The sequence below is a fragment of the Erinaceus europaeus genome, unplaced genomic scaffold (genome assembly GCF_950295315.1).
Source record: "Erinaceus europaeus unplaced genomic scaffold, mEriEur2.1 scaffold_632, whole genome shotgun sequence".
NCBI lineage: Eukaryota > Metazoa > Chordata > Mammalia > Eulipotyphla > Erinaceidae > Erinaceus > Erinaceus europaeus.
Genome location: NW_026648189.1, coordinates 17,506 through 32,244, shown reverse-complemented (window position 1 = coordinate 32,244; position 14,739 = coordinate 17,506). Strand labels below are relative to the sequence as shown.

General features: G+C 47.6%; 1 protein-coding gene across 10 annotated transcripts in view; it reads left to right on the top strand.

The window, feature by feature from the left end:
• LOC103128636 (EBF family member 4) overlaps positions 1–14,739 on the top strand; it is a 65,962-nt gene that overhangs the window by 41,268 nt on the left and 9,955 nt on the right. For all 10 annotated transcript variants that reach the window (XR_009548151.1, XR_009548152.1, XM_060184816.1 and 7 more), the window contains exons 6-7: positions 13,666–13,747; positions 14,539–14,656. Coding sequence is in view for 8 of the 10 variants with exons in the window: in XM_060184816.1 (XP_060040799.1) it covers positions 13,666–13,747; positions 14,539–14,656 (200 nt within the window). In the remaining 2 variants the exon portion in view is untranslated. The remainder of the gene's footprint in view (positions 1–13,665; positions 13,748–14,538; positions 14,657–14,739) is intronic.

Here is a 14,739-nt window from a genome sequence, read left to right as displayed (position 1 = left end):
CTAACATAGCACCAGGAAGAGGGAGATGGGGAATATTAGACCACAAAGCTCTCTGTTCTTATTAGATTATTCTACTTTTTTTAAAAATAAATATTCCTTGGATTTTTTGCAAACCTGACAATTTTCAGAGTCCTGAAAAAATTGTTTTTGACAGTTTTGTCTTTGTTTCTTTTGCTTTGTGGAGGGGCAGATTCTCAGAGGTCTTTGCAGTTTTTAAAATCCTGTTCCTGCAACTGATATATTTAATCTGAATACAGGATTTTATATTGTTCCCCCATTAAAGGTGATCTGGGAGCTTTGGTCTGGCAATCACAGTAATTTTGTCACAGTAATTTTGACTCCTAAACTCCATGAGCACCTGCTGTGGGGCGGGCACTGTGATGGATGCTCAGGAGAAAAGAGAGAAATTGTGACAATGACCCCTATCCTCTAAGAGCTTAAGAGCAGCCGAGGAGACAAAACATAATTATGCAAACCTTTATATAATATAAGAGGAAACAGAACAGTGTCAGACTTTAAGACGGCAGTATCCAATAGAAGTTTCTACATTGCTGGAAATGTTCTGCACTGACCAGTATGGTAGTCTCATGTACATATGGGGTACTTGAAATATAGCCACTGTGACTGAGGCATTGGCATTTTACACTGGATTTATTTTTAATTAAATATGGCTGCCCTATTGGACACCACTCACTCCAGTGCCAGGGTTGCCTTCAGCTTTAGTGTCTTCATTTGTAAAATGGGAACTGACTCTTCACCCCTGATGGTAGGGCTATTATGAAGTTAAGAGGAATTTATAAGGGGCCAACAAGAGAACTCACCTAGGTGTGGTGCATCTGCTTTGTCAAGAGCGCCACTCAGGTTTGAACCCAGTCCCTACCGTGTTGGGGCAAACTGCAGGGGTATGGTATCTTTGTCTCTGTTTTTTTTTTTTTTAAGACTTATTTATTTATCTATTTACTTATTTAGTGGTAGAGAGAGAAAGAAAACCAGAGCATCACTCTGGCCCATGAAATGCTAAGGATCAAACTCGGGGTCTCATGCTTGAGAGCCCAACATTCTATCTACTGTGCCACCTCCCAGGATGCTCTATTTCTCATTTTATCTGAAGAAATTAGCCTGGAGCAGTGAAACCCTGACAATGATAAAAAATAAAAAAATAAAAAGAAGAAAGAAGAGAAGGAAAAGAAGAAGAGGAGGAGAAGGAGGAGGAGGAAGAGGAGAAGAAAAGAAGAGGAAGAGGAGGAGGAAGAAGAAGAAGAAGAAGAAAAGTTTACATGGTGCTCAGCACGGCGTCATTTTTTAATGTGGCACCAGGAAGTGAATCTGGGGGTTTGTGCATGTACAATACTGCTGAACATTGCCCAGCCCAGTGTCCTAGTTTCTACTTTATTTTGAGAGAGAAATAAAATGAGTAGAGGAAAAAAAAACAAAAGCAGGAGAAACACCATGGCACCACACACTATCCATGGGATTCCCTCAGCATCATCAATGGTGCCAAGGTTAGAATCCAGTACAAGGCATGCACTTCACTGGATGAGGTATGTCTTGGTCCCGTGGTATCCTTTCCTTTTTTTTAAAAAATATTTATTAGGGCGGGTTAAGCGCAGGTGGCGCAAAGCACAAGGACTGGCATAAGGATCCCGGTTCCAACCCCGGCTCCCCACCTGCAGGGGAGTCGCTTCACAGGCGGTGAAGCAGGTCTGCAGGTGTCTATCTTTCTCTCCTCCTTTCTGTCTTCCCCTCCTCTCTCCATTTCTCTCTGTCCTATCCAACAACGACGACAACAACAATAGTAACTACAACAATAAAACAACAAGGGCAACAAAAGGGAATAAATAAATAAAATAAATATTAAAAAAAAAAAAAAAAAAAAAAAAAATATTTATTAGGGGCCAGGTGGTGGCGCACCTGGTTGAGCACACGTATTACAATGCTCAAGGACCCAGGTTCAAGCCCCCAGTCCCCACCTGCAGGGGGAAAGCTTTGTAAGTGGTGAAGCAGTGCTGCAGGTGTCTCTCTGTCTCTTTCCCTTTGTTTCCCCCTTCCTCTCAACTTCTGGCTATCTCTATCCAGTAAATAAAGAAAATTAAAAAATTAAAAAAAATAATTAATAAGGAAGAGAGAACTAGAGCATCACTCTGGCACATGACAATGTCAAGGTTGAGCTGGTGACTTCATACTCGAGAGTCCAACATCCTACCCACTCACCACCTCCATGGCTGCCCCATGGTATCATTTCTTATCCTGCACTGTCCTGACACTGACTTATTGACCATTTTCAAGGTAAGTGCAGTCAAGCCTAGCCAGCATCAAGAAAGTTTAGATAGTATTTTACTGTCAACTATAAACCATTCATCCCCCAATAAAAAATTCTAAAACAAAGGGAGAACTTCTGGAGTCTGATCCCATCAGAGATGGGCAGGAGAGCATCATGGACCTCTGCTGGGGTCCTGGGGTATCTGGGAATGGAAACAGGTTTGTCTCTGAATAGAAAGGGGATACACTTAACCTTGCATCTGTTTTCTCTGCCCTGGATCACTTAGCATATTGTAGAAGGCACCAGGCCTCACCAACCCCACCTCTGCCTTTCTTATGATTCATGAATAGGAGGTACCAAGGTCTTTGGCCATGAAGCCAGTTTCACCCACTCAAGGCAGAGGAGCCCAAAATTCTTCCCTTCAATCTCAGAGCCCCACCATCCCTTTTATGTAATCCCCCATCCCACTACTCACAAGCACTCCTTCTGTGATCCCTGTCTGCTTGTTCATTCCCCATGTTCCCATGCCTTCTACATTTTCTGGAAACTTCTTTCTCTTCTCTTCTTCCTAGGGAGTCCTATGCCCTGCATTCATAAAAGACATCCTGGGCAGGGGGCATACAGGTGTGTGTGTGTGTGTGTGTGTGTGTGTGTGTGTGTGTGTGTGTGTGTGTGTGTGTGTGTATGGCAAGGGCACAAACAGCTTTGTGCTCAGGTGACACACTGGACCTTGCTCCATTTTGTCCCTGTCATTCCTGGTGGAGTAGCAGCGGTCTTTCAGCTGTAGCTCCTATGCCGCCTTCCTCTTCCTTCAGGCCCAGATTTGGAGGAAGCAGGTTCCCCACCACTCTTCATGGGCAGCTAGAGGGGGCAGGCTTTAGTAGTCTCTCCACTTCCCCTCCCTCTCTCCTCAGGCCCTTTGCCCAGCCCTGAGGTTTGGAGAGCCTAGTAAGTGCCCTATCAACATGTTAATCAAATTACTTAGGAGCTAAAATTGACGCTGTTCATTAATTATACAAGATTATGCTAATTGTGCATGCAAATGCATGCAGCGGAACAGAAGGTGTTCAGGCGCATGGTGGGCCATTAGCATAGAGGATGGGGTGCGGGTGCATTGGCATGCTAATGTATGCGCCCCTGCTATTTATAGCCCCCCAGCCCATCTGCACTGCAGCCACCTCTGCCCTGGGTAGGGATCATGTAGAGAGGCCAGGTCCAGGCTTGGCAGGTGGCTATGGCCATGAGGACACTCAGCCTTGACTGTTACCTAGACCAGAACCAGGAAGTAGCAGGAGGTACCCCCATCTAGACCCGGGCTGTCACACCATCACACCAGTCTCCTCTTTTACTAGCCATTCTCCAGCCTAATCTTTTAATGCTTGCTTCTCCCTGGAGGTAAACTGACACTTCCAAATAATGTGGCCAACAGTGTACCCCCTGCTGACTCCTTATCAGCCGTAGGGTCCAGGTCCCCCTGGTCTGAGACCATCCACTTACCCCAGGCCCTGATCCAGTGTTGCCCTTCTTAGTCTTGGGGAAGTGTGCCATGCCTGCCACCTGCCCCTTGGCAGGGCTGTCATATCCTTTGGGGGGTGGGGAGAGAAGTAGGGGGGCTGTCCTGCCTCCAACTTCTCTTCTAGTGAAAATGCCCCTGGTCCTCTTAGACCTCAAAATGCCCAGGATGGCTTGTGGGACCTCAGGGCACAGGGGCTGCTGTAGAACACACTTGGAAATTGTCCTGCCATGCCACTACTCTGTTTTACTAGCTGCACTTTGAGTTTCTCTCCTTCTGGCTGAAACATCATTTTCTTAAGAATAACATTCACCTGTTGATTCCACTGTCTGACATGCAGAAGGCACTGAATACACCTGTTTGAATGGGTATACTGAATGAAAGGGGTGAGTAGTTCAGCCACCCAAGTCCTTCTCTGTCCTTAAATTGGGAGTAGGGACAGCAGACAATGAAAAGAGTGAAGAGCACAGACCTTGCCCTCCAACCCCCAGAAGATGGTCAATTTCTTCTGCAGCTTGTAAACTCAAAGATAAATCCTTTGGAGTGGAAATTAGCAGAGGCTTCACTCTGCTCCTTCACCCCATTCCAGACTGAAATGCCACCTCTTTGAATTTGGACATAGATATCTAGCTTTACACTGCCATGATGCTTGAAATCTGTTCTTTCCAGGAAACTTCACAGGATATTCTGCTGAGCATCCTATCCCAACCCAAGTGTCCCCTCCACACTGCCCAAGTGGTAGCCACAAGCCACACATGACTTTCAAAGTAATTAATTGACTTTATTCAAATGGTATAAGAAGTAGCTTCTCTGCCCCACCAGCTACAGGTCAAGTGTTCAGTATCTTTCCAGAGGCAGTTCTCGTGGGCATGTTTGTAAGTTAGACCCTTGCTTCCTTGCTCCTCACAGTCTTTATGAAAGTGCCCTTGGGTTCAGCCCAGCTCCTTCAGTTACTAACAGCTTTTGGAAGTGAGAACATTATTTCAGCTCGAAGTAAGTATTTCACTGGGATGTGTGTGTTTGTGGGGGTGAGGTGGGTAAGCTGGTAAGAAGCTCTGTGACCTGATTGCTTAAGGGTGAAATTCCTAGAAGCAGAGTTGGAACTGGGGATTCTGGTGAAAGTGATTGACTGGAGGAGAGCTCATGGGAGAAGGGAAGTGAGGGAAACAGGAGAAGCCGAGAGGAAGAGATGGTCTCAGCTGGACTCGAGCATCACCCCAGCCCTTTAGGGACTTCTGAGAGGGAGTGTCTGAGAGGGAGTGTGAGTAGTACAGAGTCAGCTCACCTTGTGATCTCAATCTGTCAGGGGCTGTGGGATGCTGGGGAAGAGCCTATGCTTCTGGCTAAGAACTATTCTCCCACAGTGGGAGCAGCTGCGAGCCCTTAACAGCTGACACAGCAGCTGGAGTGTGTGGGAGTCCAGGTGGGCAGCTCCCCACTGGGTAATACTGGGACACTGGCTTCCAAAGAGCTGTCCCATACAGCTCCTAAATTGTCTACGGGGAGGAATAAAAGGCATTAAGCGAACTACTGGGAAAGTCAGACTGAGTTTAGGATGTGTAAGGTAGTTGTGCTGGTGAACTGCTCTTAACTTTCCTTTTAAGTCATGAGCATCAGAGTTGTGATCTGTAACGCTCACATTCTTTTTTTTTTTTTTTTAAGGAGACATTAACAAAACCGTAGGGTAGGAGGGGTACAACTCCACACAATTCCCACCACCAGATCTCTATATCCCATCCCCTCCCCTGATAGCTTTCCTATTCGTTATCCCTCTGGGAGTATGGACCCAAGGTCATTGTGGGTTGCAGAAGGTGGAAGGTCTGGCTTCTGTAATTGCTTCCCCGCTGAACATGGGCATTGACTAGTTGATCCATACTCCTCACATTCTAAATGCTCTCTTAGCTGAACAGTTGCTATTCACAGCCCTTCACATAGTCTTTTGTCAAACTTTGTTGAACATGTATGTAAAATGAAATAATGAACCCTAGGCACCGAGCTTTATCCACTATCCACTCTGGACACTTGCTGTGCAACTGAGCTTTAATCCTGAAACATCTAAGCACCACAGTCCCAGAAGTCAAAGGCCAAAAATGAGGAACAAGGAGACCCCATCTGGGCCTTTGTAAGCCTGATAAATCTGCAACCTTGAGGAAATCCTCCAGGAACTTATTAATGTAGTCCCCACACAGTCTGCTTCTAGAGACTGCCTGGGAAGGAAGACTGCAGCAAGCAGCTCCATGGCTGAGATGGGATTGGCCTCACCTGGCCCCCACCTGGCCCTCACCTGGGCCAACTTGTCCATGAGTCTTGCTGATGTTAGTGGCTCATAAAACCTCAGATCCATATCCTGACTTTGACTTTGTAGCTTGTTCTTGTTGACCTTTGTCTATCTAGTCTATAAAATGGAAATGATTTTTAAGATACACCACCTCAGGACAGAAATGATGAGGCAAGATAAACCAACTGATAAACTCTGCAGCATCCTAGGTACTCGATAAATGCTTGATAGATTGCACTCAGGACACACACAAAGATTTAAGTGCCTGAGGCTTCAATGTCCTGGGTTCAGTCCTCAGCATCACCATAAGCCAGAGCTGATCAGTGCTCTGGTAAAATAAATAAACAAGTAAAATAAATCTTTGCAGCCTGGGAGATGGCATAGTGGATGAAGCATTGGACTGTCAATCATGAAGTCCTGGGTTTGACCTCTAGCATTGCATATGCCACAGTGATCTGCTGGTTCCCTCTTCCTCCTCCTCCTCCCCCTCCTTTCCCTCTCTAATTTTTTAAGAAGTATTTTCTTTTTAAAAATATTTATTTATTTATTCCCTTTTGTTGCCCTGGTTGTTTTATTGTAGTTATTATTGTTGTTGTTGGATAGGACAGAGAGAAATGGAGAGAAGAGGGGAAGACAGAGAGGAGGAGAGAAAGATAGACACCTGCAGACCTGCTTCACCACTTGTGAAGCGACTCCCCTGCAGGTGGGGAGCCAGGGGTTCGAACCCGGATCCTTAGGCTGGTCCTTGTGCTTTGCGCAACCTGCGCTTAACCCGCTGCGCTACCACCCGGCTCCCACTATTTAATTTTTTTTAAGATTCCCACATTAGATACCAAATTGGCCGGTGTCCACAGGACAATAAAATCATAAGCTTTAGGATTCACTTCTCCACCTAGCAGAAATCATTTACTTCTCCCAACAGAATGGTTTGTGTTGTATCAAATTTCTACAAATTAGCACCTAACTTTCCAGAGTCTGAGTCCCAGTCAGCAGTAAATAGGAGCTAGCTGTGCTCCCCTAGCAATGCAGAGGACTCTTGGGTAGCTGTGTTCCATAGTGCTCTAGAGCAGAGTTGTCCAGTATAAATGTAATACAAACAGCATATGTAACTTTATATTTCCCACTAGCTACATTTAAAAAATAGAGGGGCTGGGCACACACCTGGTAGAGTTATCATGCCTAAAGACCGGAGTTTAAGCCCCTGGTCCCCACCTGCAGGGTGAAGTAAGTGCTGTGGGTGTCTTCTCTGTCTCTCTTCCTCTCTATGCCCCCCTACCTTTCCAATTTCGATCTAGCCTATGAAAATAAAGAATCGGGGATCGGGCGGTAGCACAGCAGGTTAAGCACAGGTGGCTCAAAAGTGCAAGGACCAGCGTAAGGATCCCGGTTCGAGCCCCCAGCTCCCCACCTGCAGGGGAGTCGCTTCACAAGTGGTGAAGCAGGTCTGCAGGTGTCTGTCTTTCTCTCCCCCTCTCTGTCTTCCCCTCCTCTCTCCATTTCTCTCTGTCCTAGCTAACAATGACAACATCAATAACAACAATAATAACTACAACAATAAAAACAAGGGCAACAAAAAGAATAAATAAATATTAAAAAATTATTTAAAAATATAAAAGAATTGAGAAAATGACTGCTAGGAGCAGTGGATCTGTTATATATGTACCAAGCCCCAGTGATAACCCTGGTGGCAATTAAAAAGGGGGTTAGGCAGTGGCTCACCGGGTTAAGCACACATTGTACAAAGCAAAAGGGCTGAGCAAGGATCCCGGTTCGAGCCCCCAGCTCCCCACCTGCAGATGGTCGCTTCACAAGCGGTGAAGTAGGTCTGCAGATGTCTATCTTTCTCTCTCCCTCTCTGTTTTCCCCTCCCCTCTCATTTTCTCTCTGTCCTATCCAAAAACCAGAAGAAAAGAAATGGACACAGGAGCAGTGGATTTGTAGTGCAGGTATGAGCCCCACCAATAACCCTGGAAGCAAAATAATAATAATAATAATAAATAGAATGAGCAGGGGAGATAGCTCAGTGTTAAAGTTCAGGACTTGCATATCTGAATCCCATGTTTAATCCCTGGTGATACTATATGCCTGAACTGAGCAGTGTTCTGGTCTCTCTCATAGTCTCTCACTCATAAAAATAAATCTTTAAAAAGTAATAATAAAAGAAAGAGACTGGCAAGTTTAACTGTGACTATATTATTTAACCCAGCATGCCAAAATACTATTTCAACATGTTAATACAAAGGCAAATTGCTAATGAGATCTTTGCGCATAATTTCCCCCCCTAAGTCTTTGGAACATAATGTGCATTTTGCTCATACAGCATATCACATTTGAAGCTCTTGTGCCCATGGGGCTAGTGGTTCTCAAGGCAAAGGATACATAGGAATCACCAGTGGGCTTAATGAAAACACAGGTAGCTAGGTCCCACCTCAAGTGTTTCTGACACAGAAGGTCTGGACGGGGCCCAAGTTCTGCTTTTCTGACAAGTTCCCATGTGGTGCTGGTGTTTTTCCTCTGGGTGCCACTCTTTGATGGAACCAGGGCATGCATGACTTCACTGCTCAGGCTCATTCGATTTGTTTTTTCATTCAGAGAGAGAGACACCACAGCAGCCAAGTTTCCTCCAATGTCAATGCACCTCCTGTTGGTGCTGGAACTCAGACCTGAGTCACATTCGTGGCAACATAGGCACCTTATATAGGTGAGCTTTCTCTCCGGCCCTGGGTGCCACACTTTGAAAACCACTCACAGTCACCTCTTTGCCTTATTTCCAAGTTGCGTGTCATTTTTCTTTTCTTTTTTAATATATGCTGTGGAACTTTTAAAAAATATTTATTTACTCCCTTTTGTTGCCCTTGTCGTTTTATTGTTGTAGTTATTATTGTTTTTGTTATCGATGTCTTTGTTGTTGGATAGGACAGACAGAAATGGAGGGAGGAGAGGAAGACAGAGAGGGGGAGAGACAGACACCTGCAGACCTGCTTCACTGCTTGTGAAGCGACTCCCCTGCAGGTGGGGAGCTGGGGGCTCGAACCAGGATGGTCCTTGTGCCACCTGTGTTTAACCCCCTACACTACCTCCTGACTCCCGTTGTTTTTCTTAACACACCTGAGGTGTGCTCTGGAGGGAGGAGGGCGTGCTCAGCAACAGGCTGTCTAGATTGCTTAGCTGGGCCAGGCTCTGGCTGGGTGCTCTGCCAGTGAGGGGCAGTCTTGGGCTACAAGCTGGCAAGTGGGTGAGGTTTTGGCAGCTCCTCCACTGATGCAGTCAACTGTGTTTAGCTGAGCTAGCTGTGCAGAGGGTAGGGAGAGGGGACTCATCCTCTGTAACCCAAGGAGTGACCAGGACTTGTCTCATTGCTTTTTACTAAAAACCACTTACTCCACAAGGAATGGCAAATTGACATCTTTTTTTTTTTCAGGGTATGTCTTCATATGAGATGCCAACAGGGCCCTGGGACTCTCCAAGAGAGGCATCCCTGAAGCTAGAGTGGCCAGAAAAGGCTGACCAGACAGGGAGTGGGCATTGATGTGGATTCAAAGGCCCAGCATGGGAAGGGTCAGCAGGGGGCTTCCCCAAGGGGGCTCTGGTAGGGCCCTGTAGGAGAACTAAAGCTGTGGGAGGTTGGAAATAAAGGCTGTTCTAAGAGGTAGGACTGCAGCTACCTCAGCACCCACCAAGCACTGTGTTTCTGCTTCTTAGGTGAGAAAGGATTCCCCCAGACATCAAAGGATTGACCCCGTCCATGCAGCAAGCTCATGCCTACAAGTGTATGTCGCCAGTCCCCTCCCAGAGACCCTTCCTTCTGTTGTGCAGGTCTGGGAGAAGAACTGAGGGCAACAAGCACACATGTGGACGTGAAGAAAGCTTGCATCACACTTCGTGGAGGGTGGTGTGGGTACTCCCTTGCTTGTTATGTCATCCCTAGTATCTTTTTTTTTTTTTTTTGCCTCCAGGGTTATTGCCAGGGCTCGGTGCCTGCACCATGAATCTACTACTCCTGGAGGCCATTTTTCCCCTTTTGTTACCCTGGTTGTTTTACCATTGTTGTGGTTATTATTATCATTGTTATTAATGTCATTGTTGGATAGGACAGAGAGAAATGGAGAGAGGAGGGGAAGACAGAGGGGGAGAGAAAGATAGACATCTGCAGACCTGCTTCACTGCCTGTGAAGTGACTCCCCTGCAGGTGGGGAGCCAGGGGCTCAAACCGGGATCCTTATGCCAGTTCTTGTGCTTTGCGCCACATGTGCTTAACTCACTCACTGCGCTACCGCCTGGCCCCCTCCCCAATATCTATAGGTTAGATTGACTCCCCGTTCTGGAGCAGGTCTGTAGCCTATCCCAGTGTTTGCCCTCTTCCTTCCAGCACTTTGTAATGCAGATGAGCCTGTGAAGACTGGATTTATTTTAATTTTTCAGATTTATTTATTGTTATGAGTGAGAGATAACACTGCTTTACCACATGCAGTGTTGGGATTGAAGCTGGGCCCTTACTTACACATGCACAGCATGAGCTCAACCTGCTGCACCGCTTTCTGGACCTTGAATACAGGACTGAAATGAATTAGTCCAGTCTCAGGGGCCAGAAGATAGTTCACTTGATGGGGCACGTGGCAATGCATGGCCCGGGTGAAATCCTGGCACCACATGGAAGTGCCATAGTACTGTGGTGTGTCTGCCTCTCTCTTGGTCTATCTGGCTCTAATGTACATGTGTAAACACACACATAATTAAAAGAATGAAAAAAAGTCAACTCCATGGTAGTGAAGTTATGTATTCACAAGGCTCTTATACCACCAAACATAAATTAAAATTAAATCAGATTAATGGGTTCAGAGATGGCTAGAGCTCACTCTGTAACTAATGAGTCTTACCATATGTGAAGCTCCAGGTTCAAGCCCAGGTATCGTGGGAGCTCCGTGGATGGCAAAGCAGTGTGTTGGTGGCTTTCTTCTCTGTACCCCCCCCCACCCTCTCTCAAATAAAGGGAATAGAAAAATCAACCCTAAAGCACTGGAATCACACATACAGGCCCTGATGCTGGAGAAACAGATAAAGCAAACTCACAAATGGTCTGCATTTTTGTGAGGAGGGTGTCATTATGTCATATAAATGCGGGACCTGCTTGAGGAGACTACCATGGGCAGAGGGCTGTCCGTGTCATGGGATGTGATTGCTAGAGCATATAATGTGAGGCAGATGGAGTGTGTATACTGTGCAGATAGCCTATCTGAGAGCATTTGAGGTGTCTTGTCTGTCCCTTGGGTGATCTAGAAGGCACAGAGGGCATCCGTCTATACGACAGTGGCTGCCACTGGGGGTGTGTAAATTCTGTGCACTTCAGAGTATCCTGTAGGTGTGCAGTGTGTCTGCATGTTGGGTGTGCACTGGTTGGGGGTACACAGAAGGTCTCCACTACATCTGAGCATCCGGACGGGATGGAAACAGGTGCCGCCACATGTATCTATGGAGAGGAGCTGAAGGGAGCTCCTGGGGGCGTGAGGGGAAAGGGGTCTGTTGTGTGTGTGGGGGTGATGTGCAGGTGCTGGGGTCAGTGATGTGAAGAGAGGCAGAACCAGGGGTGGGGGTGGAGAGGCAGGCGGTGGCATACCTGGTTAAGCACATTACAGTGTGCAAGGACCCGGGTTCAAGCCCCTGGTCCCCACCTGCAAGGGGTAAGCTTCAGAAGCAGTGAGGCAGGACTGCAGATCTCTCTCTCTTTTTCCCTCTCTGTCTCTCCCCACCCCTCTCATTTTCTCTGTTTCTGTCTATTAATAATTTAATTTAATTTAATTTAAAGGACTCAGGGTGGGAGAATGCCGCCCTTGGTACTCTTATGTTCCAGAGATGCTACCCATCCCTCTCAGCCCATAGAGACTTTCTCTCTGGAGACTAGGCTTTCAGTAGTGACTCAGTAATAAAGCACATGCATGAGGCCCTGGGTTTGCTCTCTGAACTATATTTGGTGGCGGTGGGGGGGGGGGTTGATGGCAGTGGTGTACCTGGTAGAGAGCATACATTGCCATGTGTGAAGACTAGGGTTCAAATCCCCAGCCCCCAACTTCAAGGAGGAAGCTTCATAAATGGTAATGTCATGCTGTAGGTGTTTCTCTTTCTTTCTCTCTCCTTATTTCTCTCCCTCTCTCTCTCTGTCTCTCTGTCTCTCTCTCTCTCTCATCCTTATTAAAAAGAGGAAGGGAGGGAGAGAAAGAGAGAGAGATGGAGAAAGCTGACCTCATAGCAGGAGCTCAGAGTGACTTGAGAGACTTCTACATCCAGGGTCCCTTGCGCCCCAACATCAGCCCTTCACACTACAGTTTGTACCAGGCAGCTCCTGGATGCTCACAGGGCTAATGCAGATATTGACAATCTTCTAAGTGTACAAAGGGTACAGGAGCCAGACTACTGTCCACGGTTGCCTCACTGCCTCATTTCCACGTAATGTTTGGAATATTGAAGGACCCAGTGCTCACATGTTAGTCTAAAAGGCATCCTCACCACAGTACACACTATGCATTCTTCCAGTTACAGCATTATGTATCTGTTTGTTTGACAGAACAAGGAAATTAAGAGGGGAAGGGGAGATGGGGCAAAGAAACACCTGCAGCACTACTTCACCACTCATGAAGCACCACCCCACCACCTCCACCCCCTGCAGATGGGAACTGGGGGCTTGAACATGGTAACGTGTGTTCAACCAGGTGCACCACCACCCAGCCCCTGCACTATGTATTTGTCCCTCAAGCCTGAGGGGCACACCATGTGCACACAATGGGCATAGCTCTGCAGGGAGGTTTTGTGTAAGGGACATATGTTTGCAGGATGTCTAGTGCTGGAATGTGCCAGGGCAGGTGTCCGCTGTGGGTGTGTGGGATCTGCTGGCTTATGACAGACAGATGTTAGAGGAGAAGGCCACTGTGAACACAAGAGGAGTCTGCTTCTTATGATGTCCATACAGTTTTAAGAATGAGCAATTTTTTACTTTCTCTTCATTTGATAGGACAGATAGGAATTAAGAAAGGAGGAGAAGATAGGAAGAGAAAGAGGGGGTCAGATGGTAGTGCAGTGGGTTAAGCGCAGGTGGCACAAAGCGCAAGGACTGGCTTAAGGATCCCCGTTCGGCCCCCGGCTCACCACCTGCAGGGGAGTCGTTTCACAAGCGGTGAAGCAGGTCTGCAGGTGTCTATCTTTCTCTCCTCTTCTCTGTCTTCCCCTTCTCTCTCCACTTCTTTCTTAGGTATGAACACATCTGAAGTATGCATTTTGTGTGTAGGGGGTATGATTTATGCATATATAACAGACACACTCCATGATGAATGAACTTGGTGGGTATGATGCCTTTGTGCTCTGTGGACTAGTGAGCGCAGTGTGAACTGCACACCACAGGAGGTGACAGCCTGTGGAGTGAAGTAGCCAGGTCTGCCTGGTGTGTATCAGGCCCCCCGAGTATGCAGCTTGTGATAGGAACAGGGTGTGTTTGCCTACGTGTGAGTGGGCAGAAGGGAGTCACCTTGTTGGAAGGGGGAATGGCAGGAAGCAGCTTAGGTCTTCATCTGTTTCTAGAAAACCCCCCCCCCCCAACCTCTGAGTTCACCAACCACATTATTTCAGGTTTTTCCTCAAGTTCTTCCTCAAATGCAACCAGAATTGCCTAAAGAATGCAGGGAATCCCCGGGACATGCGCCGCTTCCAGGTAGGTCCAAGAAAGGGGGCTCCCCACTGCAACCTTCCTGTTTCCTGATTGTGGGGGTGGTGGGAGTGGTGGTGGCTGGGAAACAGCCCCTAAGGGCAGACCTCTGCCCTGCCCTGGGCTCCAGGACCTGGTTCCTACTGGGGGTGGGGCAGCTCCATCTCAACTTATGCTGGCTGCCAAGGGAGGCTTCATTAAAGTCCCACTTAAGGAGATGCTAATTGTGACATTTTTACATGATTAACGACCCGGCTAATTTGCATAGCGTGAAGCTGAGAGCAGCTGCCCTTAGCACATCCCCAGCCTGCATACCCCTCCCAGTGAAAGATGGGGGAGAGGGAAGTGGCCCTGAGGGTGGGGGCTCTCACTGATGGTTTCTTGGGCTGATGCTGCCCTCCCCACACAAAAACCATCAGTACTCTTACTCCCACTTGCTGAGAGCCCCGGCCATACAGCTGTGTGTGTGTGTGTGTGTGTGTGTGTGTGTGTGTGTGTGTGTGTGTGTGTGTACACAAAACCAGTAACCACTCTTTATCCAAGGACCTATATTCCCCCCCACACACACACACACACACAGCCCAGGATTCTCAATTTTTCTAGATCCTAGGTCATATTAACTAGCTTTCTAACCACCCTCACCTCCCCCCAAGCTCAGCAGTTGAGGGGCTGCAGCCCATCCCAATGCCCATGACCCTGAGTTCCAACTTGCAGCCACCACCCCAAACTGTGGGTTCTTCAGCTCCCGAGGGCCCCAGTCTGACAGAGCTGTCCCTACCTCCCCCCACACCCCACAGGTGGTGGTATCCACGACAGTGAGTGTGGATGGACATGTGCTGGCTGTGTCCGACAACATGTTTGTGCACAACAACTCCAAGCACGGCCGCAGGGCTCGCCGCCTGGACCCCTCAGAAGGTCAGGACACCCACCCCACTACTGAGTTCCCAGCCCACCCCTGCACCTTGGTGTGGACCCCTGACCCTGCTCCTCTCCTCCCT